At 38.5% G+C, this 24,768-nt stretch overlaps 1 protein-coding gene across 1 annotated transcript in view; it reads right to left on the bottom strand.

The window, feature by feature from the left end:
- ltbp1 (latent transforming growth factor beta binding protein 1) overlaps positions 1–24,768 on the bottom strand; it is a gene marked incomplete in the record, with an annotated part of 130,121 nt that overhangs the window by 16,718 nt on the left and 88,635 nt on the right. The window contains 9 exon segments of the mRNA XM_014001507.1: positions 902–1,030; positions 1,223–1,348; positions 3,117–3,239; positions 6,683–6,802; positions 10,471–10,596; positions 10,786–10,872; positions 13,170–13,343; positions 17,830–17,997; positions 24,645–24,767. Coding sequence (XP_013856961.1) covers positions 902–1,030; positions 1,223–1,348; positions 3,117–3,239; positions 6,683–6,802; positions 10,471–10,596; positions 10,786–10,872; positions 13,170–13,343; positions 17,830–17,997; positions 24,645–24,767 — 1,176 coding nt within the window.

The following is a 24,768-nucleotide window of genomic DNA, read 5'->3' as shown; positions in this document are numbered from 1 at the left end:
CACACACACACACACACACACACACACACACACACACACACACACACACACACACACATGCTTCCACTTGAGTCTGGGTTTGAATAAATCACGAGACGGAGGGCAACAAATATCCCTCCTAGTCTAGACGGCCAGCTTAAAGGCTTCTGTCTGTTGCTTTTCCTCTATTTTTTATTTTCTTTCTGATTTTTCTGAGGAAGGAGAGGGCATTAAAAACAGGTTTGCCACAGAGACCAAGACTCCTGCCAAAGTGGAGAACGTTAGAGCACCATATGTAAAACAAATTGTAGACTTTCTCCTCCTCATCATTCTTCTCCCTCAGTGGCGTGGAGCGACGACGAGGAGAAGCGGGGGATGAAGATGACAAATATGGTGACACACAGCCCCTGTTTGGCTGGTTGGCAGCTTTAGACACTGTTGATTGTATCACAGTAACTCAACCATCCTTATCAGGTGGTCATTACGTTTGGCATGGGCCTTATATTATGTTTGAATCACAAGATTTTCATTATGTCAATAAAAATAAATTACCCTTTTCCTTTTTATCCTAATTAAAAATGACAGTTTTCTGATCACAATTTTTTATTGCCCCTATTTAATTTCATTAATCTAAACTGTTTTTACAAAAAAATAAAAAATAAACTGCAATTTTTGCCAAATTGTGTGGTGAACACTGAAGGCTGAAGAACTGGTTTAAACTTACTGAATAAGCAGAAACTTGATTGTTAAAGCAAAACACTAGCTGAAAGCCAAATATAGGAAAATTAGAAGTAAAATATAAAAGTAGCAAAACACTGCCGAAAAACTTTGAAGTAGCAAAAGTCTAGCTAAAAAACAGAAACAACTAGCTAAAATTAATAAAAGGTTAGCTAAAAGCTAAGGTGCATCAGTTGCTTCTTACCATCACAAGAGGGCGTGTTGGGGCTGGCAGTGAACCCACGGTCGCACACACACTGATAGGTTCCCTCTGTGTTGAGACATCTGCCATGAGGGTGGCAGAGCTCTGCTTCCTCCACGCACTCGTCGATATCTGAGACAAACCAGAGAGAAACAACTGAGACCTCTGAGTTTGGACTTCTTTTTCTGGCTTTGAAGCTGTGCTTCTGGGAAATGACAGCTATTTGATGACCAAAACTGCTTAACTTCAGCAATTTAAAGAGTATCTTGCTTAAATCCCTGATCAGACGTGGATCTCAAGAACACTTTTATTGTTTAGGCCTACCTGTGCAGCTGGTTCCATTGATCTGTCGGAAACCATCAGGGCAGGAACACGTGTAGGAGCCCATGTTGTTGACACAATCGCCCACAGCCCCGCAAGGCTGGTCCATTTCTTCACATTCATCCACATCTAGAAGATCAACACATAAACATACATCACACAGAAACCAATGTGATTAGGAGTGCCTGCATATAATGTTCACACAAACAACACATTTATAGACACCACATGGTACCATCACTGAACCACCAGGTTGGGTTTAACGGACAGCATTTCTGAGGATTCGTAAGCAGAGATTCATGTCTGTGTCAGAAACCAGGTCTGCTTTATTTAAGCCACAAATGTTCCAAATGCAAGACACTGGAGTCATAAAACAGGAATTATGTTTCCCATTTAATAGCTGCAACTAATGCTGCCATTATGAGGGTGGCAGGAACACACAGCAAGGAAGAAAAGTGCAATCTACAGCCTACTCATCATATATTCAGCTACAAAAAAACATCTCAGGTCTTCAGTGAAGCAGTAAGTGCAATTCCACTTTTATTGATCAGTATATTTGACTGTAAATGTGATGCATGATCAAGTACTGACACATCAGGCATCGACTCATGTACAAATGTGGTTGATATTCTTAGGTGCTAACAAGCAACGTGAATGAGGTGACAGTGATAACCAATAAACCACTACGCAACTTATATTCAAACGTTTAATTTCATATTATTTTGGTTTATATTTGATATTGTTATAAATAGAAAGTATGAGTATTTGGTAAACTGTAAAAATTGTTTAAAATAGAAAAAAATTAACATTTCTGCAGAATTCTAAACCAATAACTCATGCTATGGTAGCTTGGCGGTCAGTGCCGTGGTCTTGTAATAACCCTAACATTAAATCCTGGGGCTGAAGGGCTGAGCTCTGGTTGGGTCAGGAAAGGCATCTGCTGTTCAATCATTGCCAACAGGCCAACAGAATAACTATAACCAAAATTCAGCTCTCCGTCTCCATCCAGATGAGAAACTCCAGACATCTTTCTTCCTAGCGACAGTCTCCAGCACTTCCTGGGAGATATCAAGTTGTTCTCAGGCCAGAAAAGATAAACAATCCCTCCAGTGAGTTCTGTCTCTGCCCTGGAGCCTCTTCCCAGTGGGACATGTCAGAAAACCCTCTAATCAAATGCACCACCTCAACTGATTCCTTTTGATGCAAAAGAGCAGTGCTCTACTCCGAGCTCCTCCTGAATGACTGAACTCCTCACTCTGTCTCTAAAGCTGAGCCCAGCCAGCCTATGAAGGAAGCTTATTTCAGCCACTTGTGTACAGAATCTTGTTTCTGTCATGATCCAGAACTCACGACCATAGGTGAGGGTTGGAAAACCAACAGAACAGAAAATCTGAAGCTTTGCATTTCAACTCAACTTTTTTTTACTATGACTGACAAAAGCAACACTCATTGCTCAGGCCCCAATCCATTTATGCATCTCTTGCTCCATCTTCCTGTTACTTGTGACCAAGACACCCAGATACTTGAACTCCTCCACCTGAGGTGAAAACTTCTGTCCAGCCCCAAGAGGGAACTTATCTGTTTCTGGCTGAGAACCAAGGCTTCAGACTAAGAGGAACTGACTTTCATTCCAGCTAGATCTAGTAAGAAAATTAAAAAAACCTAACTGCTTTATTATTTTACTAAGAACTCTAAAAATTATAGACACAGTAGATTTAGCGGTAAACCAGTAACCTTTCAAATATATTAAAATTTCATACCACATTACAAACCAAGGCAAGATAATGTTTTTGTTAAAAAATGCTGAAAGTTATACCTGTTGGTCAGTAGGACTAAAGGTTATTTTTATATTTCTGGAATTGATTCAACAAAGAGCTGAAAGAAACAGAAGCCTTACCGTCACACTGGTCTCCAGTTGGTGACACTCTGTAACTGGGCCCACACTGGCATAGGAACGAGCCGTGGGTATTTTGGCAGTGACCTCTGATACAGACCCGCTCATCCTGGCACTCATCTACATCTGCAGAGGCACAGAAGAAAGGAGAATTCCGTTAGATCAATAAAAGTTTAATCAATGAACTTGTCCCACATTTATTTTGTTAGCTATTACAAAAATAACATGCTGAGCTCAGTAAGTCGCCTTATTGAGTAAATGTTTAAAAGAACATTTGTAAAGACAAAGTTGTAAACTGTAATAAACAAACTAATAGTGAGTGACTGACTGCAGTGTTTCCTCACTGAGTGAAGGAACAGAATCTGAGTGGCTCACATCCCTGAGAGCTAATCTAATTAAATGTTTGAGGAGTAAACAACAAGGGCAAACAGAAGAGAAAGAAGCACCTCATGGTTGGACAGCATTACACGTAGTGTGTATGGCAAAAAAAAAAAAAGGCATATAGTTATTCAACTATAGTTGCTATAAACAAGCTTTACATTGCTCAAAACAAACCCTGCAGCTTCCAACGCTGTATAAATATGAGATGTGAGACAATCTGAGATTTAGGGTAGATTAGTCAAAATGTAGCTTTTGGTACACCTCAAACAGCTAATATACTGCCTACACATTTAGGCTAATCAGAATTGTGCTTTTTACCTCTTATACACAGGTCAGTCTCAGCTCTGATTTGATGAAAAGAAGAGGTCACTTTCTAACACAATGATTGCAATCACAAAAGTCAGATGTGTGCTTCCTAATTTTCCTCCTTCACCAGCTCTCATTAGGGGTTACCTCAGCAAATCATCTGCCTCTGTCTCATCCTACCTTTCCTGTCACACCGTCTCTTTGCATACCCACCTACGTGACATCCACGAACCTTCTCTGCAGTCTCTTTTCTTTCTCCCTGGCAGCTCCATATTCAACGTAATTTTCCCAAAATATCTACTACACCCCCTCTGCATATGTCCAAACCATCTCTCTAAATTTGTCTCCAAACTGCTCGGCCAGAACTGTCCTTCTGATACACCCATTCCTAATCCTGTCCATTTTCGTCCCTCCCAAAGAAAGTTTTAACATCTTTATCTCTAGACCACTTCCAGCTCTGCTTCTTGTCTTTTTGTTTGTCCTCTTCACTCCTGCAGATATCCTACTGTCACACATCAGCCCTCTCTATCCACTCAACCCTACTGGCACTCGTTTCCAATTCTCTTATGAACTAATGGTATTTTGCATTGCAAGGCAAAGCCCAGCCTGGCCCTAGTTGAGTGCCGCCTCATTGTGGGCAGAGATCATTTCAAAAACGCCGACACAACAGTAGACAACATCAAGTTCGTGGTAGTTCTCTTCAAGTCTCTATAGGTTCGAGACCAGCTGAAACAGAGCAGGACAGCATCAAATCGGCCACAGCAGCCCAACCTAAATAGAACCCCAGGTCTCTGGGTTCCAGAATCATGATGGAAGTGGGCCATAATGGCAAATGCAAATATGAATGCAAAAATGCCATAACTGTTGCTTTCCCTCTTGCTTCTGCTGCTTTTGAATTATTTTCCTTTAGGGACACACCTTTACTTCTCCATGTTCTCTTCCATCTGCTCCCTACCCTCACTAATCTGAGACAAGCATAGCCAAGGAGACTCATGCCTGATCTAATCTGCCAGCCTGTCCATCATCATTACTCATCTTTTTATATCCCAAACACAAAGCTTTGCCCTAACTCTAAATCAGTTTTAATACTTACCAATAACCAATGTTTCTTTTTTTTGTAAAAGTGTTTTTTAATAGTTTCTGTCTGTTAGTATACAGACAAATTTAACATACAAACCCACAGACATGACACTTCCCTGACTTTGGCTGGGTGGTGCAAACATCTGTTCGATGGTTTATTGACTTCTATAAAAGATTCTGTTGCTCTGCCTTAATATTTCCTCCTGCCTCCACCATCATTTTTTGCCACCCCATTGTGGCTTGGCTTGCCTTATATGGTGCACAAACAGCCTGATCCTCATAGCTAACCTCATGTCACATAAGTAGGATGTAAGAACAGCAGGCTACAGAAATAAGAGCAAGATGAGCACAACTTTGGTTTGTGCTTGAAGTTTCAGGACTTCTAGAGGAAAAAAACTGGGTCCACACTGTGAGTAGTTCAAAATAGTTTGTTGTTTTACTGCTTGATGAGGGGATTATTTTTGTCTGCATGCATTTCCTAGGTTGATTTATATGTGTGTGTTAGTGGCTAGACATTGGAAATTGAGAAGGCAGGACGTAATCTATTCTGAAAATGGTACAAAGCCCCAGGAAACAAGAACTGTAAACTTCATCAGTCAGGGTGTCAGCAAAGACACCAGTGATGAAGGTCACATATTACTTTAGTCAAAAGAATAATAAGAAGGCACATTGCAAAAATGACTTTTGTGTATTTTTTTTTAAATTAATGTTTCAACGGTACCACTAATGGATTGTACATTAGTCCATTCCAAAGTGTGGGTTAACTTGCAATCCTAAAACTAAAAGGGGAAAGCATGTTTTTGTCTCTCCCCTGTGTCATTGACCATAGTTATCTTTTGTCATCCTTGCCTTTGGACAACCACTCACACCTGTGTGACTTTATGTTAGCCTCAGCTGCAATCACAGTGTAAAGCTCCAAATAGGGCTGGGTTTTCTAACTTGGTTCTCCTAAATTCCATTGTTGTGCCTGGATAATTTAATGCAAATGTTTACGGAGCCTGTCCGGTGACATTGGATAAAAAAATAATGCATGGCCATGAGGTAATTTWGAGCAGCCATGTCTCTTTGAAAGAGACATAGACGTTTTTGGAGTCTGATTATTTGGTGTATGTTTAATCTAAAGAGTATACTTCATTTTTCATAGAACGAGTATTCACGAGATGACATTAACCTCTCTAAGTGTGTGTCGGCAAACTTTTTTTTTTGCTGTATTCCTGAACGTGACATAACTCCAACTCCTTTCACAGCAAAAGTGAGAACAAGAGCAGCCAATTTTAAGGTTTAAGCTTCAAATACAATAATAAAGCTATTTAATAGCTGCAGCATATGTTGCTAAGTATTATTTCATGCCTAACTGTAATGACTACAATAATTATCTAATGGCCATATTTTTTTTTTTATCCACTGTCACCGGACAGGCTCCTTAACTTTCATTTCCAYTGTTCCATGTAATGATACCAAAAACTACAGTACTCTTTTTCTGACTGAGCTGATGTCATTTTTGCAGGAATTGTTTTCAAAGCTACCAGAGGTGTAAATTGAAAATTGTGATGAGAAAGAGAAAAAATTGCAGGCAAATTTTGTGGCCGTTGCAGCATCTCACAAGTAAGAGGATGTCTCAGTCAAAATAAATCCACAGCCTGTGTTAGTATGTTTATTTGTACCTGTAAAACATGAAATTTGAGAATACTTGTTTACAGCCTTGATGCTGACCAAAGTTTGACTTGTTGGAAAGATTATTGGAACCCTTAATTTAAAAAAGATGCATTGCAGTAACATGGAGAGAGTTGTGTTGGACTTACCTACACACTGGCCTCCTTGCCCTAAAAAGCCGTCAGGACAGGATCCACAGCTGTAACCTCCTGCCTCRTTGTAGCAGATACCCGAAGGACACACTGTCCCATTCTCACATTCATCAATATCTAAAATAAAAAGAACCAAAAGACAGTCAAAAAGACTAGATGAGGGTATTTTTTTAAATCCTGTGATTCTTCGATTGGTCTTGTTTTTGTATACTTTTATTACATACTTTGGTTGCATATAAATAATTATGTAAACTTCTAAAAAAATAAACCAGCTTGTGATTACACACCCTCAACAGCTGGGGAGAGGTTTTACTGCAGCTATAGGGAAATAATCATCAGGCCTGCTTGCCCCCACAGCCCTGGTTCAGTATTATTTTGGTGGGTGGGGAGAGCTCCACTGAAACAGCAGGAAACCACAGAATGACAGAGTGCCTCACATTTAGGTCCCAGCACGGCAATGAAGCGGGCAGGAGGGTGGTGCTCAGACCGGTAACTATGTGGTCTCTGGTCTTATTCAGAATTCCACTCACTTATAAAGAAAATGTGAGGAAGCTTTGTTGGATGGGATATGGATCTGTGCTCAAAGCTTTGGCTGTACCAAGAAGACTCTTGAGGCACTTGATGCTTCACAAGAGCCTGATCTTTTATGGCTCTTCAAAGACCCCAGAATACTGACTGATGACCCTGCTATGGTTTTGTGACTAGATTGACTGGAATTTTAAACTGTTCACAGTTTTTTCCACCTTGACTAAGGCCCCAGTCCAAGCTGAAGAAAAGCAGCCCTAAAGCATGCTGCTGCCACCACCATGCTTCACTGTGGGTATGGTGTCCTTCTGGTGATGTACAGTGTTGGGTTTGCACCAAACATACCTTATGGAATTATGGCCAAGAAGTTAATCAGACCATGATACATTTTCCTTTTTTGGGAGACTACCACACAGCCCAGACAGATGAAGAATACGGGAGATTGTAGTGATGTACTACACAGCTAGTATTTATAAGAATTTCCTATAGCTCATCAAACATTGCTGTAGGCTTCTTGGCAGCCTCACTGACCAGTTTACTTTTTGTCTTTTCATCAATTTTGGATGATCATCCAGTTGTTGTTAATATCACTATTGTGTCATATTTCCTCCACTTGATGATGTCTTCACTGTGTTCCATATGTCTAATGCCTTGGATAAACTTTTGTACGTTTCTGACAGATATTCTTAAACAACGAGATCCCTCTGATGCTTTGAAAGCTCTCTGTGGACCACGGCTGTAAGAAAATGTCAGGAAAAGCCTACTAGAACAGCTGAACTTTATTTGGGGTGAATCAGAGGCACTATAAATGATGGGAGGTGTGTACTGACTCAGATTTAACATGAGTTTGAATGTGATTAGCTAATTCAAAACACCCACATCCCCAGTTATAAGAGGGTGTGCACACTTATACAACCACCTTATTTGAACTTTTTATTTTTATTTTCCCCCATAAATAATTRCTATTTTCCCCTAATTCAGTTGTGCAGGTTATAGCTCACATTAAAGGTAGAAAAAGTTCTGAAATTATTTACTTTGGTCTCATTTTTTTTTACATCGCATAAACCTGGATTTTAACAGGGGTGCATAAACTTTTTATATCCACTGTAGATCTACGTACTTTCTGACTGCCTCTGACAACCGTTCCTCTAAATTATCCATAGTGTTTGGATGCACAGCTGCTGACTTCTGGATGAGGTTGAAGTACCATCGCCGACCAAATGCTTTTTTTGCATAAACAAACTTGCCAACAAATATCTGACCAATCACACAATACTCAGCACATTTGTCTGTGAGGAATGGTTCAGCCTTGTGTTGAGAAGGGGCAGGCAAAGCTGCTCTGAAAAAAAAGTGTTATTTTTAATCACACCTATGAGAGCCAATTTTGCGGCTTCAGATGGGAGTTTTCAGGATCCTTTGTATTAAGAGTGGGTGCCTCTTTATGTGTGATGGTTCCACAGTGATTTCAGCTCACACAAAACTTTGCAGTGAGGTTGTGGCGTTTTTTATTGTGGTGGCAGCATATTGGAACTTTATCATTAACCTTTATTTACCCAGGCAAATCCCACTGAGATCACATATCTCTTTTTCAAGCGAGGCCTGGGCCTGAAGGCAACCTATCGTGCATATTTTGGTCTTTAAGGAGTGTTGTGGGAGTAAATTTGACATGGGACATCTGCGCACCAGCATAACTTGGTCATTGAGAACTTGCAGCAGGACTGGACACACAGGCCTCATGCCAAAGCTACAATTATGTTTGTGATAAGTTCGTGGATTTGTCCTAACACCAGTGGTGGTAGCCTCATGTTAAACTCCTGGAGTGTAGCTGCAACCTGACCCAATCTGAGAGAATTGCGCCAGAACGTGTGTAGACTGTGGTGAGTGTGTGTTAGAGCATCTTAGGGAAAATATACAGAAAATTCTGCACAAAGGGCTTAGTAGAATCATGATTTCCTACACACTGAAGGAAATTAGCCACAATCCAGTCATGTCCTAATAGGTTGTGTTTGTTGGTTAGGGTGTGTAGGTCATCATCCAATGTGAAGGGGACCTAAAGACCTGTCATACCTTCAACATGTATCAATGAGCAAGACTGGGTATCTCAACAAAAATACCCATGAAACTGTATGTTGCACTGATTGAATAGTTTATAGCTACTGTCTGTGGTTCTAACACAGAAGTTGGGAAATTTTTTCCCCCCAAGGGACAGTTGCAGAAGGTCGAACCAATAGGTTAAACTCAGTTCTAATAAATATAACAATTTAAAATTATCAATAAATAAGATTTTYATATGGAGCTAAGAGTAGATGTAACTGAATAAATATGCCTGCTCTTTGAGCAGTTTTATAGTTTATTYCAGCAAAATTCCTTTATCTACTGTATGTGGTAACTTGCAAATGAATGGAAATTTGGTACAAAAGCTATAACACACTTTTCGTGATCATGCTGCACATTTTGTGGATTTGGATATTTTTATTTTTTTATTTTACCGTTGTTTAATCAGTTAAATCCCTTTGAGATTGCAGAGCTCTTTTTCAAGAGAGGCCTGGGCCTGAAGGCAACTACATGTTTTTGGGGTGTGGGGAAAACTGGAGTACCCGGAGAAAATCCACACGAGAACATGCAAGATCCACAAAGAAAGACCCCAGATCCGAACCGGGGACCAAACCCAGGACCTTCTTGCTGTGAGGCATCAGTGCTAACCAGTGAGCCGTTGTGCTGCCAAGTAAAATTATAGTAAAACTGTGGAGAAAAGAAAACAATGGAATGGCAAGAATCATAGATGAACAGTATTAAGGGTTTTTCAAAGTCTAGAAAATGACATCTTAATTAGTTGATCCATTCATCCATTTTCTGTACACACTTATTCCTTTCAGGGCCACGTGGGTCACTGGTGCCCATATCCACCAGTCCCCGTGCGAGGGGCGGGGTACCCTGGACAGGTCGCAGGTCCATCACAGTGGACTTTGACAGTTGATTGGTTGATGTTAATCTTTAATGTTTGTAAGGTAAACACTTTCTGCTACCAAATGAATTTATTGCATTAAGTTGCATTTTACTTCAGTGCTGTTAATGAGAAGTTAAAAAGAAAAATGAATTAAAGCTGGTAATCGGCTGTTTGTAGGACGATTAATTTGACACAAAACTCATCCTTCTTGTTGCTGATGACAATTTGAATTTTAAATAAATACAACAACTCTGCTGTCATTACACACTGAATACATGTGCACCACATGACCACTGTACTTTCTGTTCCTTACCTACACATGTGTTCTCAGTGTCGTCCAGGTGGTAGCCCTCATAACAGTGGCAGGTATAGCTCTCAGCTGTGTTGTAACAAACTCCCTGACCACAAATGTGAGGGTTGATGTGACACTCGTCCACCTCTGGGCCAGAAGACAGACAGCAGAAAAACTTTACTGAGTACCACAACAATAAAAAAACATCATTATTTTAGAAAATGTAAACTAATTTTAAAATATTACATTTCTTCAAGTTTAAACTTAGAAAACTGTCACTGCTTTGATTATAAAAACTGGTGATTCTCAAGATCAAGTACTACACTACAAGCTCACCTGCTGACTGAGTCGGAGCAATTTCCTGGCCTGCATTAGTCGGGAGGATTTCAACTGGAGCGGGAGGAGAGGTCCTCTCAACAAGCTCTACTCAATCAAGACATTAAACACAAAGTTTTTGAATTTAGACTTTGTAGAATTAACAAATGAACAATAACAACATATATTTTGCAATAAATCCAGGAAGTGGTTTTGAGATTTCTTCATAACTTAGCATCTCAGGAACAATTTTTGAAATAAAATTTAAAGTAAAGCTAAAAGGTAGAACTGTATATGTTAGAGGCTTCATAATAAGTCTTTTAATCAGTTTTATGCTAAAAAAGGGTGTTATGGATTACAAGGATTATCAAGTTCACTATAGAGATGGCATATTATAGCTAGATTAATAACTTAATCTCCAACATGTAGCACTAACAAATCAGATAATCACTAGAATTTACCTAACAGCTGAGTTTAAGATAATAAAAATATGTTTTCCTTCTTTGTCGGTCCATAACAGCTCACTGTAACAAATTTTATTTCTTGTGGCAAGTGATTCAAGTGGAATGCAGTGGTTCCCAAAGTTGGGGTTGGTGCTCCTTTTTGGGTCACAAAGCATCAAGTGATGGTCACCAAATGATTTGCAGACATCAATATAAATGCAAATAAATTGCTAATGGAACATTTTTATGATCGTGAATGAATAAAATAAATATTGTAGTTATTAGGTTTGTTTATATTGTTATTATGTTCATGTTTAACAGCGTTATTGGTTAAGTTTGCATATGAAAACCAGTAATATCTGACTTCCCATGTTTCTACAACTGTTATTTTGTGATCTAATGTATCTCTGTATGCTTTTAATGTTACAGTAAACAAAAAAYGTGGCATAAAAAAGATTTTATAAGAGATCTGTTATTCCTCCTTAAGAAACTAATAATTTTTGCGTTTTAGTTTCATTTCAAACCAAGTATTTCACTTTATATAGGTGCCTTCAAGCGTTTTATCAGCCATTATGTGAATAAACGTGTAACTGCATGGAAAAATAAAGGCTACAAGACTATTTCCAAGCAGCTTCATGTTCCTCTGACCCAAAATTATTAAATGTATAAAGTTCACAGGACTGTAGTCAACTTCAAGATGAGGACTCAATAGGATTGCGACCCTAGGGTGATTGTATAGATAGTGAGGATGGTAGAAAAGAGTCAAGGAAACCATTCAAGTTGAACTCTGAGGTCAAGGTAAGTCACTTTCTGGTCACACCATCAGTCACATTTTGAATTATAACTGGTTCCATGGAGCAAGCTCCAATACTGATAGAAAATCACAAAATAAGTTAGATTATAATTCACCAAAATGCATGTCGATTAAAACAGACTCAAAGTTTCTGGTTTCATGGCAGGTCGCATCAATTGTATTTTATTAAACGTTTTATTAAACAATTTTTCCAATAGTGATAGAATAACTAAGCAGTCATAAAGTGTTTGTTGCTCATACACTGCACCCAACATTTGCATGCAAAAGTTGTCCTGTTCCACCACACATTGTGTTCTGCTTTGCACAAAATACAAATGTGCACAGCTGCCAGGTGCTGCATTACATTCAGCTGTAGTCCAAACACTAATCTGCACAAAATTTCAGGGGCCATTTTTTTTCTTCAGGGCTGTTCTGTGTCCCGTGTGTGTTCAAAGCTCTGCAGTAATTTGAACCCTGTCTGAATCAGCTAAAGTGCTGAAAAGTTTCCTCTCCCCTCAGAGACTGCCAAGCATGTCCTGAATAATAAGAGGAGGCCGGAGCTCATCTTCTTCTGTCGGCCTGGTTTAACTTCCCCCCTACACACACACGCACACACACACTACACCCCTGTGAAGCCTGCCGGGCCGGGCCGTGACAAAAGGGAGCGCCTGCTGAGCCSAACAGTTCGATCCTTGTCCTCTCCAAACAAATAGCACAGGAGGGCAGTTTCTTTTCAGATCTATCTTCTTAATCACACGTCAGCTGCATCATAAATCAGCGTTTCTAGTGCTGCTTTGTAATTTGCATAACGTGAGATTGCTGCTTAAACCGCCGTCACCACATTTTTCACCGGGACACTGATAAATAAACAGCACTCTTAAACAAGAGAGGGCAGGTGTAATTTGTTACAYCGGTTCTGACTCGGTGCTTCTTTATAGTTCATAAAATTAATAAAAAACAAAATAAATGGTATCTTTTTATGCAGTTCTCTAAACAATTTGGTCATCTTAATGAGCCTAAGATGTCTAAACATCTCAAGTAACTTTTCATTGTTGAAAATGATTTTAAAAAATGATTAAAATATTAGATCAGCAGCTGTGATTAACCAGAACATTCATACCATTTTATACAATTCATGTATGTCAAAAATATAATGACCCAAGACTGACCTGGTATAATCACTTCTTTTGTCCCAAACGCTTCCACCGGTCGCTCAGGTGTTGGCAGGGGGTGTGGGGGTATCAAGTCCACGGGCTCCTGGTAAACAGTTACCGGTTTATTCACAGGAGGGTTTGGCAAAACTGTGTATCCCATCCCACCAGGACAGATTTCTTTAAACATGGCTGCGAAATGACACAAAATACGCATCATTAAATACATTTCCCCATTAGAACCGTCACTATGAAAACTGTAAAAATCTTTAATGTGACAGCTTCTAAAGGTTTTACAGAACACTCAGCAGCCTTAAAGGAAGATTCCATCTATTCCAAAATATCTTACCTGCTGTAGATAGATTTTAAATAGCTTAAGTTTGGAGAAATAAAGTTTTGTCTGATAGGATTGATGAGCTAACAGAATGAAGTTCAGACCAAACTCGATAGCTGCCGTTTTAAAACACTACAAATGCTTTTTATGGAACCTCCACCTTCAAAACACCTGAATCCTGTTTAAATCAAACAATGATGGTCTTTTACAGACAGGAAGTAGCTTATATCTGAAGCAAATGTTTCAATCTTTAAATAAAATCTCCATAAAAAACAGCAGTAAATGTGGTTTTCTGATGCTTAGCAGTGCTCATCACAGAAGCTTCATATTTCCTGACGAGGACAGAAAAGTTTTGTTCGTACGGCAGGAGTCCAGGCAGGTGAGACACAGACAATAAAACCAAAGAATAACACCACTTTTTTAGGATTTTGTAAAAATAACATAAATAAACTATTAGTGTACAAATGATTAAGTCAAACAAAAGCTCTATCAAAAATGCAAATTTGATTTTAGCTTTAAAACCACAAAGTTTCTGTGTTATGAATGAAAGTGGAATTTTAAACAGGCTTAACAAAAACTAAACTCCACTACAAAATACTAAGTAAAAAAAGTACACAAAAAGAGGGATTTTATGTGTTAGGTGATGTTTTTTTCTGCAAAAAATACAACAAAGATATATTCAGAAAATGATAGGTCAACACAAAAAMTAATAGAAATCAATGTGACAAGAGTGTTGCAGAAATTTATTTGTTGTATAAATCAGGAGGTTCATTCATGRATATCAAAACTTTTCTAGGGAAGTTTCAAAAGGCTTTGGTCACTCTACCACAAAAACCAGACTGACCAAGTTCTGCACAGGTGCAGTCTTTTTTCTGAGTTGCTTTCCCCATTTCTAAAATGAGTTTTATCATTCAAAGTCATTAATACATTCTGATTAACTTGTTGGACAATTTAACTACACACACAAAAAATAAAAAAATAACTGAATTTTATGTATTCCTTACCAGATTTTACCTTTTACAAAAAACCATCAGCTTTTTTGCTATTTTGGAATAAACAATTATCTATGAAACTCACCATTTTTATTATCTACCATATTGATAGAGAAATCTGACAAAGGTCCATCAGACTTTTAACATGAGAGTTTAAGTGCCTTTATTATAAACAACTTTAAGTTGCTTAATTTAGACTTTAACATGATGAGAATTTACTTTGTTTCTATGTTTAGTGTATAAAATTAATAGGAATATCCTGAGGTGAACTGAAAGCATTTTCATCTGAAAAGTATAGAAACTGAAAGGGTCTGAATACTTTCCCAACAGATGTTGTAGACATGAACTGTGTGACAAAGTTTATAATAATCATTTGCTTTTTTTTTTAAATCAGTGAGTTTATCACTCAATTCTCTTAACCCGGTTGCTTCTGGGCAGGGTCAGGGGTACCTGGTCTCCAGTGGTCTTTGGAATACACCCTGGACAGGTTGCCARTTCATCACAGGCAACCATTTATGATCTCACTCACAGCTGGTGACAATTTAGAGTAGCCAGTGAACCTACCTGGAGAACATGCAAACTCCTCGTAAAAAAGGCCTCAGCCAGGAGTTGAACCTGCAACTTTCTGGCTGGTAGACAAGTAACCAACTGCCCGACCATGCAGCCCTCAGTTAATTTAAACATTAACTATGATTTTGAATTAATAAACCATAAACAAACAAATAAATAAATAAATAAATACAAACCCATACTTTAAATAAAAGATGTGCATATGCATGAAATCACACAACTACATTCAAGGCTGAAACTAACTGGAAGTAGAAAGAAGACAAGGGAGTCAAAGGGTGATAACAGCAACAGCACAAGACTTTCCACATGTACTCTAAAAGCAGCTGTTAAGTCATGCTCTGAACATCCACGCAGACACAACATTTTAGGATGAAAGAACAAAAACATGGTGAAACTCATTCACGAAGAGGGAAAAAACTGTTCTGGAGTCATAAAACATGGGCTTCTTTAAACAGCGTACCTTGTAAAGCTTGCACAGTGGTGTCATTACAAATGTTTATTCTGCCATGATGAATGGTTAAATATTGATGTGTATAGCAAAGTACAATTTGCCAAGCTACAGGTATTTAGCATTAGTGCACAAATTTAGTCATGTAGATATTATTCTTAAAGGCCAGAGTTGAGCCCAAACTGAGTCACTGGTACACTCTGCCTCACACCAAACCATCTCAAGTCCTCCAAGCAGCCTGCAGAGACCTCATGCTTTAGGTCATTTAGTTAGAAATCTGGAGTGGTTATCTATGAGTAAGTGACTACTTAAGCAGTAAATGTGACATTTCTATAGGACCTGTTTGTAACAAAAGGTCCAAAACATAAAAACAATAAAATCATTACATATTAAACCACATCATTCACACAGGGTTGTGTGTATTTATTATATCTTGATGGCTTCCCGTGAATCAGTTCAATAACCTATGCTGTTTTGAGCTGGGAGTCAAAGACAAGAGACAGGCTGGTGCAACAATAAAGATCCTGCCTCCTTTGTTTACCATGAGGTAAACTGTGATAAGGGTTATTTACYGATTCAATTATCTTTGGTTTTGTTCAAATTTTGGGACCAATTCTTGTTAGTGAACTATGTGTTATTCAGGTATTTTGGCCATTCCCTCCAAACACCTTAGCTTTAAATAACACCTAGTCGAGGATGATCAGGCCTAGGTGTGTGTTTCTCAGCCAGTGGGATTTGTTTAGAGTAAGTTAAGGCCCTGTCACACTATAATGCTTAATACACAACATAGGGGTTCATCCTGTAACTGTTGGGTTGCTGGTTCAAACTCTTGCTCCATCCATCTCTGTTGTTGTGTTCTTGGGCAAGATACTTCACCCAACCTTACCAGTTGGTGTGGTCAGTGGTGTACGGCAGCCTCACCTCTGTCAGTCTACCTGAGAGCTAYATTGTAGCTTACCACCGTCAGCACCACTGTCAGTGTGTATCCAGAGTGTACGAATGGATAAATGACTGTAGTGTGAAGTACTTTGAAGTCCTTGGACTTGATAAAGTCCAGGCCATTTGGACAACTTATGCTGATTTATGAAAATCTTGTTATGAATAAATTACTCTTATATGTTATAAATTCAGTCTAATTGTTAGCGTTACAGTATGTATACATCAAAAATAGGCTTCCTGCAAATATTTTTATTCCATTTTCAGTGTTGGACAAAATTTTCACAAGTTGTCTAAAACATCACAGTGTGACAGGGCCTTTCCATTTAGGCATTCAAGCAGATTGGTCTGGTGTTTTGTTAACGTCAGATATAAATATAAGATGTACTACTGTTTTAATATCTATCATAATGTTAGGAACTTGAAAAAATTGTATAAATTGAATGGTTCTCATTGTCCATTTTTAAGACCCATCTAAAGGCACACTTTTACTTATTGGCCTTCAACCCAATTGTTTTGATTTTATTTAATTTTAGTGACTTTATCTGTTTTAATCTTCTTTTTATTTTAATTTTAAATTATCTGTTTTTATCTTCTTTTTATTTCTATTTTTTGCATTTTGCTGATGTTCAGCACTTAGTTCAGCTGTGGCTGGTGTTGATGATGATGATTGATGATTGATGATGATGATGATGATGATGATGATGATGATGATGATGATGATGATGATGATGATAAAAATGTTTGAGAACCACTGCACTAAACCTTACAGTCAGTCGTAGGATACCAACTTATTATTTTTTCAAATAGCTTTTTCCATTTGATCTATTGTTGTGCATGATGTTTTTTAACGATGGTTGGTTTTGTTTAGTTTCTCTCCTTGACCATTTCTACAAAACATATGACAACTAGTTGTTTTAGGGAGGAATATCCCTACACATCCTCACAAAGAAAACTTGCCATTCAACATGAAGAATAAACAAATGACCTGACTCTTGGATGAAAGTCCCAAAGGCCCTATTAATACACAAAATGCTTGGGACAAATATTAATTGAAATCTATGCAAATTAATTCACCAAGAGGTGTTTAACTTTGATTAAATGTGCATTCATTTACATTGCTGATGGTTCCCAACATTTCCAATGTGCATTTAAGCATCAGCTAAAAGACTCAGAGGTTTGTGATCACAAAAATCTAAAGCTACACCTGAATCTGTGTGAGGAGAAGAAAACTTTTCTTTTTAAACTGAGCTCTACAAACTGCTGAGTGAGAGGACAAACCTGACAGGGATGCTTAAATGGCATCCCAATCGATGAGAGTCAGAGTGGCGTTTGGCCCATACAAATGGGGAAGAAAAGTCTGGAGGCATGTAAGCCTTGCGAGACTTGGAGCCTTACCTGTTCCTGGAGGGGGGCATTTGTCACAATGAGGGCCCCAGGCTTTGCCCACACTGCAGCAGCAGAGCTGTTTGCTCAGCTGGGCAGACACTGGGTGCAAACACTGCCTCCCTGAGCTGACCAAACGGAAGCAAGCGCCCTTTTCCTCCTGGACGGCAGCTGTGTTGGCTGAAGAGGAGCGCAGGAGGAGAAGGTGGAGGGTGGAACACCAAAGTGTAGAAGACACAGACATGAGGGGGAGGGGAGGGGGACGACAAGACAAACATGAAGAAATAAAAAAGGTTCCCTTCACCAGAACAAAAGTCTTCAATCAAAGCTAAAACATAAACACACATTCTAACACACCATAGGAAGGACAACATGTTGTAGGAAAACATTAAAAATATATTTTATGTCATTTTTTCATGCAAATGCTTCATGCACTATCAACGTCAAGTGTTGACTCAGATGAAGGCATGCGAGAGAGTTTGGCTTCGTCTCTGTGTTGTGTTTTATGGCACTGTAAAAACCTCCTCACAGCATCCAATTGGAGATGGTTCACAGACAAAATAACGATCTCCAAGGCAGGTCAAGAATGTTCTGTTCAGGATTTCTGTCTTCCAAGAAGCATTACCTCAAGTAAATCTTTTCAGTTACTGGTTAAACACTTGACCCATATTTTCCCAACAAATAAGCAGATTTTAAAACATCTGGAGTGAGTGCGGTTTCAAAAATCATTAAAGCTTGTTTTGAGTCTTTAATTCAGATAAAACTCATTTACTTTAAGTGTTGAAATAGCAAAATATTTCTTGACTTCAAGGTTTAGCTTCAAAGTTTTATCTGGAAACGTAAGGCATGACTGAAGAGTTGGTTCAGCCCCGTTCAAACTGTAGCTAAACAAGTATCTGCTAGACCAGTGTTTCCCAAAGTTGGGGTCGGGACCCAAAGTGGGGTCCTCAAACATCAAGGTGGGGTCCTGAAAAGATTTTCTGAATTAATTACATTTTTGCCTTAGTTGTTACAAAGGAGTGAGGTTAGTGTATTTAAAATGGATAAATGTAGTATAAAAATATTGTTACTATGCCCGTGTTTAGTTGACCTGATACAAATGTTTATCATCCAGAAACAGTTGGGGGCACAGGTCTCTGCTACTGTTATTTTGTGGGTCAAAAGCTGAAAAGTTTGGGAACCACTGTGCTAGGCTATTGCTGGTCTTCAAAGGGTCTTGAAGACATAGAGCACTCAGTCGGTAGCCAGCCAAAACTAGTTTGATTTAAGCAGCAGGGTGACCAACAATGAAAATTCAATCTGTCATCAGACAGAAGACAGATTTAAAAGTTAACCAAACAATGGCAGGATGCACCCTGCACAGGAGGGTGGGCAGCTGGGAACATGAGGCTATACCAGAAACCTCGCTACTATTTATTCTTTCTCTAGTTAATCCAAGTTTGTTTATCCCCCTGCCAAGCGTGAGATGACTATCTTGCTGACTTAGGGAGAAAATTAAACATGAAGGAAAAATCATCACAATTATCCAACAGTGGACCATTTTGTGGATGCCACCATCTTTGCACAGTACAAAGCATTATGGTCCATTTTAGGGGCATCTGGTGCCACTGTGTGACCTGAAGGAGTGTGAAAGTGGCAGCGTGAAGTGAAGATTGCTGTGCCAAGTATTGCTTGTGTATGTGTAACAATTGTCACAGATTATTGAAGTGCCTGTGATGTCAAATTTTTGTAATACATATGAATACATTTTAGAAAGATGACATTGATAACATATTGCTAAAGAAATTTCATGTCACTGAGATGAACAGTTGTTGAGATATTTGCATGTGAAGAAATAGGAAATGATGTCAAAGGAGAATGTCTGCATGTGAACAGAGCGTTAATACAACAGCCAACAACCCAGACTGTAGGGAAGAATCGGATGTTTCTTAAGATTATTTTGAGTCACTGTCAGAGAGAGCTGAAGAAGAGTCAGAGTTCAAATAATATTGTTTCAATAAACAAAGACCAGAGAGTTTTCTTTGTTAGAGTTCCCCTTTGATGTCACTTCCTGTTTCACTTTGGCTGAGCCAAGTTCAAAAGAAAATATGCCAGTTATTGGACAAAATGGGTTAAATTGTGTGTATTATTCAAACTTTCTTAAATATAAAGATGTTTTCTTTGACTTTTTGTATTTGAAGAATAGGCGTCACAAGCACTTTAAGAATATATGGAATAATGAAAACTTGAGATAAATGCACCAAGGTCTAGTACTATAGCACATCTAGTATTATAGTACACGTCTAGCATTATAGTACACATCTAGTATTATAGTGCAGGTTTAGTGCTGAAGATGTTGATGTTGGTTTACAGCAATCTTGGCCACATTTCATACAGTATTTGCCAAGTGCAGATCATTTTAGCCACTTAATATTACAAAAAATACAGTCTTCTTCAAAAGTATTGGAACAGCAAGTCAAATTCTCGTAGTTTTGTTGTACACTGAAGACATTTGGGTTTAAGATCAAAAGACGACCATGAGACTAGAGTTCAGAATGTCAGCTTTTATTTCCTAGTATTTACATGTAGATATGTTAAACAACTCAGAAAATACCACCTTTTGTTTGAACCCCACATTTTTCAAGAGAGCAAAACTATTGGAACATGTGACTGACAGGTGTTTTTAATGACCAGGTGTTGCCTTTAAAGTTGATTGTTCAAACATTAAATAGCTCTGCATGACTAGTCTACTTTTTGGCCTGGGTTTAAAACTATAAYGTAGGTTTTTCAGAGGATAAACCAACATGAAGACCAGAGCGCTGTCTATGGGAGAAAAGTTGAGAAAAGAAGGAAAATCAATCACAGCCATTGGACAAATATTGGGCATGGCAAGCACAACAATTTGGAATGTCCTGAAACTACTGGTGTACTGAGCAGCACACATCCAACAGGTCGGCCAAAGAAAACAACAGTAGTTGATGACAGAAATATTTTGAGAGCTGTGAAAAAAAAACATCTGTAAGTGACATCACCAACAACCTCCACAGTTCAGGGGTGAAGGGATCACAATCCACTGTTTAAAGAAGAAATTAAATAAATAGAGCAGAAATTTAGAAGCCATACACAAAGATGTAAACCACTCATCAGTAATAAGAATCAGAAGGCCAGACTGAAATTTGTAAAGAGCCACAAACGTTCTGGAAGACAATCTTATGGACTGATCAGACCAAGATTAATCTCTACCAAAGTGATGAAAAGGCCAAAGTGTGGAGAAAGAAAGGAACTGTTGATGATCTGAAGCTCATCTGTGAAGCATGGTGCAGGTAATGTCATGGCAGGTAATGTCATGGCTGCTTCTGAAACAGGCTCATTCATATTTATTTATGATGGAACTGATGATGGTAGCAACAGAATGAATTCCAAAGTGTACAGAAGCATTTTGTCTGCCAAATTACAGAGAAATGTATCCAAACTAATTGGGAAGAATTTTATCATGCTGCAGGAAAATGATACAAAGCACACTGCCAACAAAACAAAACACTTCATTAGGGGAAAAAATTGGAAGATTTTAAATTGTCCGAGTCAGTCACTTGACCTTAACTCAATAGAGTATTTCACCTCCTGAAGAGGAGACTGAAGGGAGAAACCCCATGAAACAAACAAGAACTGAAAGAAGCTGCAGTAAAAGTCTGGAACAGCATCACAAATACAGAATGCAACAGTTTGGTGATGTTGATCGGTCGCAGGACTGAGGCAGTCATTGCAAGCAAGGGTTATGCCACCAAATATTAAATGTTATTTACTTTAAGATAGCTTGTTCCAATACTTTTGATCACTTAAAAATGCTGTGGTGCAATACAAACGATGATAAATCCTAAGTTGTTTAACACATCTACATGTAAGTACCAGGAAATAAAAGCTGACATTCAGAACACTTGTCTCATGATCATGTTTTGATCTTAAACCCAAATGTCTTCAGTTAACCTCTATTTTGCATCTCCAGATTGTTATTTTAGGCACTAATATCAACATTTGAACATTTTAAAAGTTTGTCCTTTTTCTGATTAGAAGTTGGCCCAGCATGAACCAAAAGTAAACTATTTAAGCTGCTCAACAGTCCAATCTTCAAAGTCTGATAACCTGTCCCGTCACTGACTTCACTGTCAGTTGCCCCCAAACAATCCCACAAACCATTGTGTGCCATATCCAGTAGGCAGAACTAAACAGCATCTGTGAAATGGTCCAGGGAAATTCCCTGTTAACCATGAGAAATAAACGTCAATCATATAATTCTCTGACATGAGTTGAACGGACTCTACAGAGCTTGGTGAGGGCAAAGGAAACAATCTAGAGAATATAGAAAGAAAAGCAGGAAAAGTGTATTTGGTGAGTATTAGAGGTGAAATGGCATTACAATTGCCTTCACCCTGAATGAGGTTTTTGAAATTTGCTACAACCCTGTCACATTTTATTAGGTTATGTAGGAGCTGGGTCAACATCCAGTAAGAATGGGGCTTTGGTTTCAACTCAGCATAAAACAAGGAGGCAAAGGGAATTGTTTTTTTCTCTTCACTGAACATTTGGATTTACCAGGTTGTTGTGATTCTGTCTCATTGAAGTCCTGATTTTTATCAGATGTCCAAATAAGAACATTATAAAAATGCATCAGTATATTTTATGAATAATGTCTCACATTGCCTTAAATCTTTGTTCTCTTTATCTGTTGAAGGCCTTTGTTCTGAGTCAGCCTGGATTAACCCAAAGCATGAATTGGAAAGTTAAGCTGGTTTTACACACATGCACTGTAGTAGACCTGAACATTTCCATCGCTGCATGTAGAAATGGAAATTTAAGCAACACTGGGTCTGACTTTTTACAGGGTTTACCCAGACTGCTGGCTAGTAGTGAGTCCAGAAGATCATCAAGTGTGCCCACATGTGAAAGCAGTGAGTTAATCTTCAACACAAAACCTGTCAGTGTGACGTGCAACAACAGAAAGAGTCCAGGCTAGACTGTCTGCATATTCTTCCCAAAAAATCTATATTTTTCATGGGTCAAAACTCTTGAGAATCACAAACCTTTAAACTAAAGAGATGCACTGTGAGCCTCTGGTTTCAATGAAGGAGACGATTAAGATGGCTGAACTAACAAATTCACGTTTAGCACATAAACCTCATTCAGATGACAGATAAAAGGCCTGTTAACATGTTGTTTTAAGAGAAGACATAGTTTATTTTAGAAAAAMCACCAGCGCTGAACTCTCAGGCCCTTCAAGGCATTTAAAGAACGCCCCAACCCACATAGACAAAATTTGTCTGTGCCTGTTCTGGCCCACACAATACAACACTTGGCTCAAATAAGGCAATGACGGCCCTTTGGTGGCCCAACTGTGGATTGCCAGAGATGGCCTATGAATGGGCCAGCACCATATAAGCCAAACCACAACTAGGCCAGTTGTGGCATGCTGTCTTAAAAACCATGGCATCATTACCAAACCTAGTTCACATCTGGTTGACAAACCACTTGCCATGCTAATAGTCAGCTAGAAGTACCAGTCTAACACCAGATCCACCTGTCTGCTATGTGGGAAGTTGATCAATGAATTTAAAAAAATGTATTTCATATAGTTTTCCATTTGGGAACCAATAAGAATTTTGGATGCAGTCTCCAGGCAGAGTTATCCTCCACCCATGTTCCAAATTCTTATTTGGATGCCATCAAACAAAMCTGAACCATACGATAGGATAAATGATTTAATAAGTGATTCACACTTATATTCACAGTCAGTGGGTGTTTCTCAAGATTTGAGGGTATTGTTCCTGATCTGTGGGCTGATTTCTGTAGAAAAGTAATTACTAATCAGCAATATTCAACAACACAAAAAAAGTAAAGGGTGGATGTTATACTGTTGGTGAAACACTGTTGTCTTTTTCAAAYTGACCTTAATAAAAAATGGACTTGGTTAAAAAAGACTTCCCAACATCTTCTTCTACCCTCATATAAGCAGATGAATGTGATACAATCTGTTGAATTGAGTTAATCAGATCCAAAGGCCCTGTCACACTAGACAACTTATGTCAACTTATGAAATATTTTTCATGTCTAAATTGCTAATAAGTTATATATTTGATCAGTTAGTTAGAATTACATTATGTACACTCTGAAAAGAAGCTTCCTGTTGATTTTTTTCAATTCCATCTTCAACGTAGACGTCTTTAAAATGTTCATAAACTGGCATAAGTTGTCTAGTGTGACAGGGCCTTTACATCTGGGAGTGCTTAGGTTACGTTAAAATGGAAAAGCTCTCAGAACCTTGGTTATTTAACCAAAGCTGCACAAACACACAAGAGGCATGGATCATCATGAAAACCCTTAGAAAATATGGATAAAATATTTACATACTGTATACAATTCAGGAGGACAAAATGGAATGGATTTARTTGTCAAATAAATATCAGTGGTAAGTGAACCCTTTTCTTTTTTGTCCAATTTTATCACAGATTACATTGTAATCATTGTTAGCACATATTCGGGATTAGACGTGGGAAGTGTGATATAGTTTGGCCATGAGATTTTAGAAGCTCATGCTTGAGTTACTGTTATTATGAAATGAACACCATGCTTTCCTCCATGCATTGTATTCACATATGCATGTCATCAAACACAGCTGTACCAAATAAAATTCACATTTCATTGTGCATTCAGAGAGGAGTGACAAATAAACTTAGGGAGGATACAAAGGAGCAAAACTTAGAAACCAGCATGCAAATGGAACGCAGCACCTCTGCTTTGTGAATTACTTTACTGATGGACAGGAGGAGGGTTTGTGTACTTTTGTGTATACTTACATATGCATGTGGTGAGGGTGGGGTCAGGGGCATAGCCAGGTTTACATGTGCACCTGTAGCTGCCCATAGTGTTCACACATTTTCCATTGGGACAGACGCCATTCAGCTGGCACTCATCCAAATC

This window comes from Austrofundulus limnaeus, unplaced genomic scaffold (genome assembly GCF_001266775.1).
Source record: "Austrofundulus limnaeus strain Quisiro unplaced genomic scaffold, Austrofundulus_limnaeus-1.0 Scaffold0, whole genome shotgun sequence".
NCBI classification, from domain to species: domain Eukaryota; kingdom Metazoa; phylum Chordata; class Actinopteri; order Cyprinodontiformes; family Rivulidae; genus Austrofundulus; species Austrofundulus limnaeus.
Note: the sequence above shows the minus strand (reverse complement) of the source record. Positions and strands in the feature narration are given on the sequence as shown.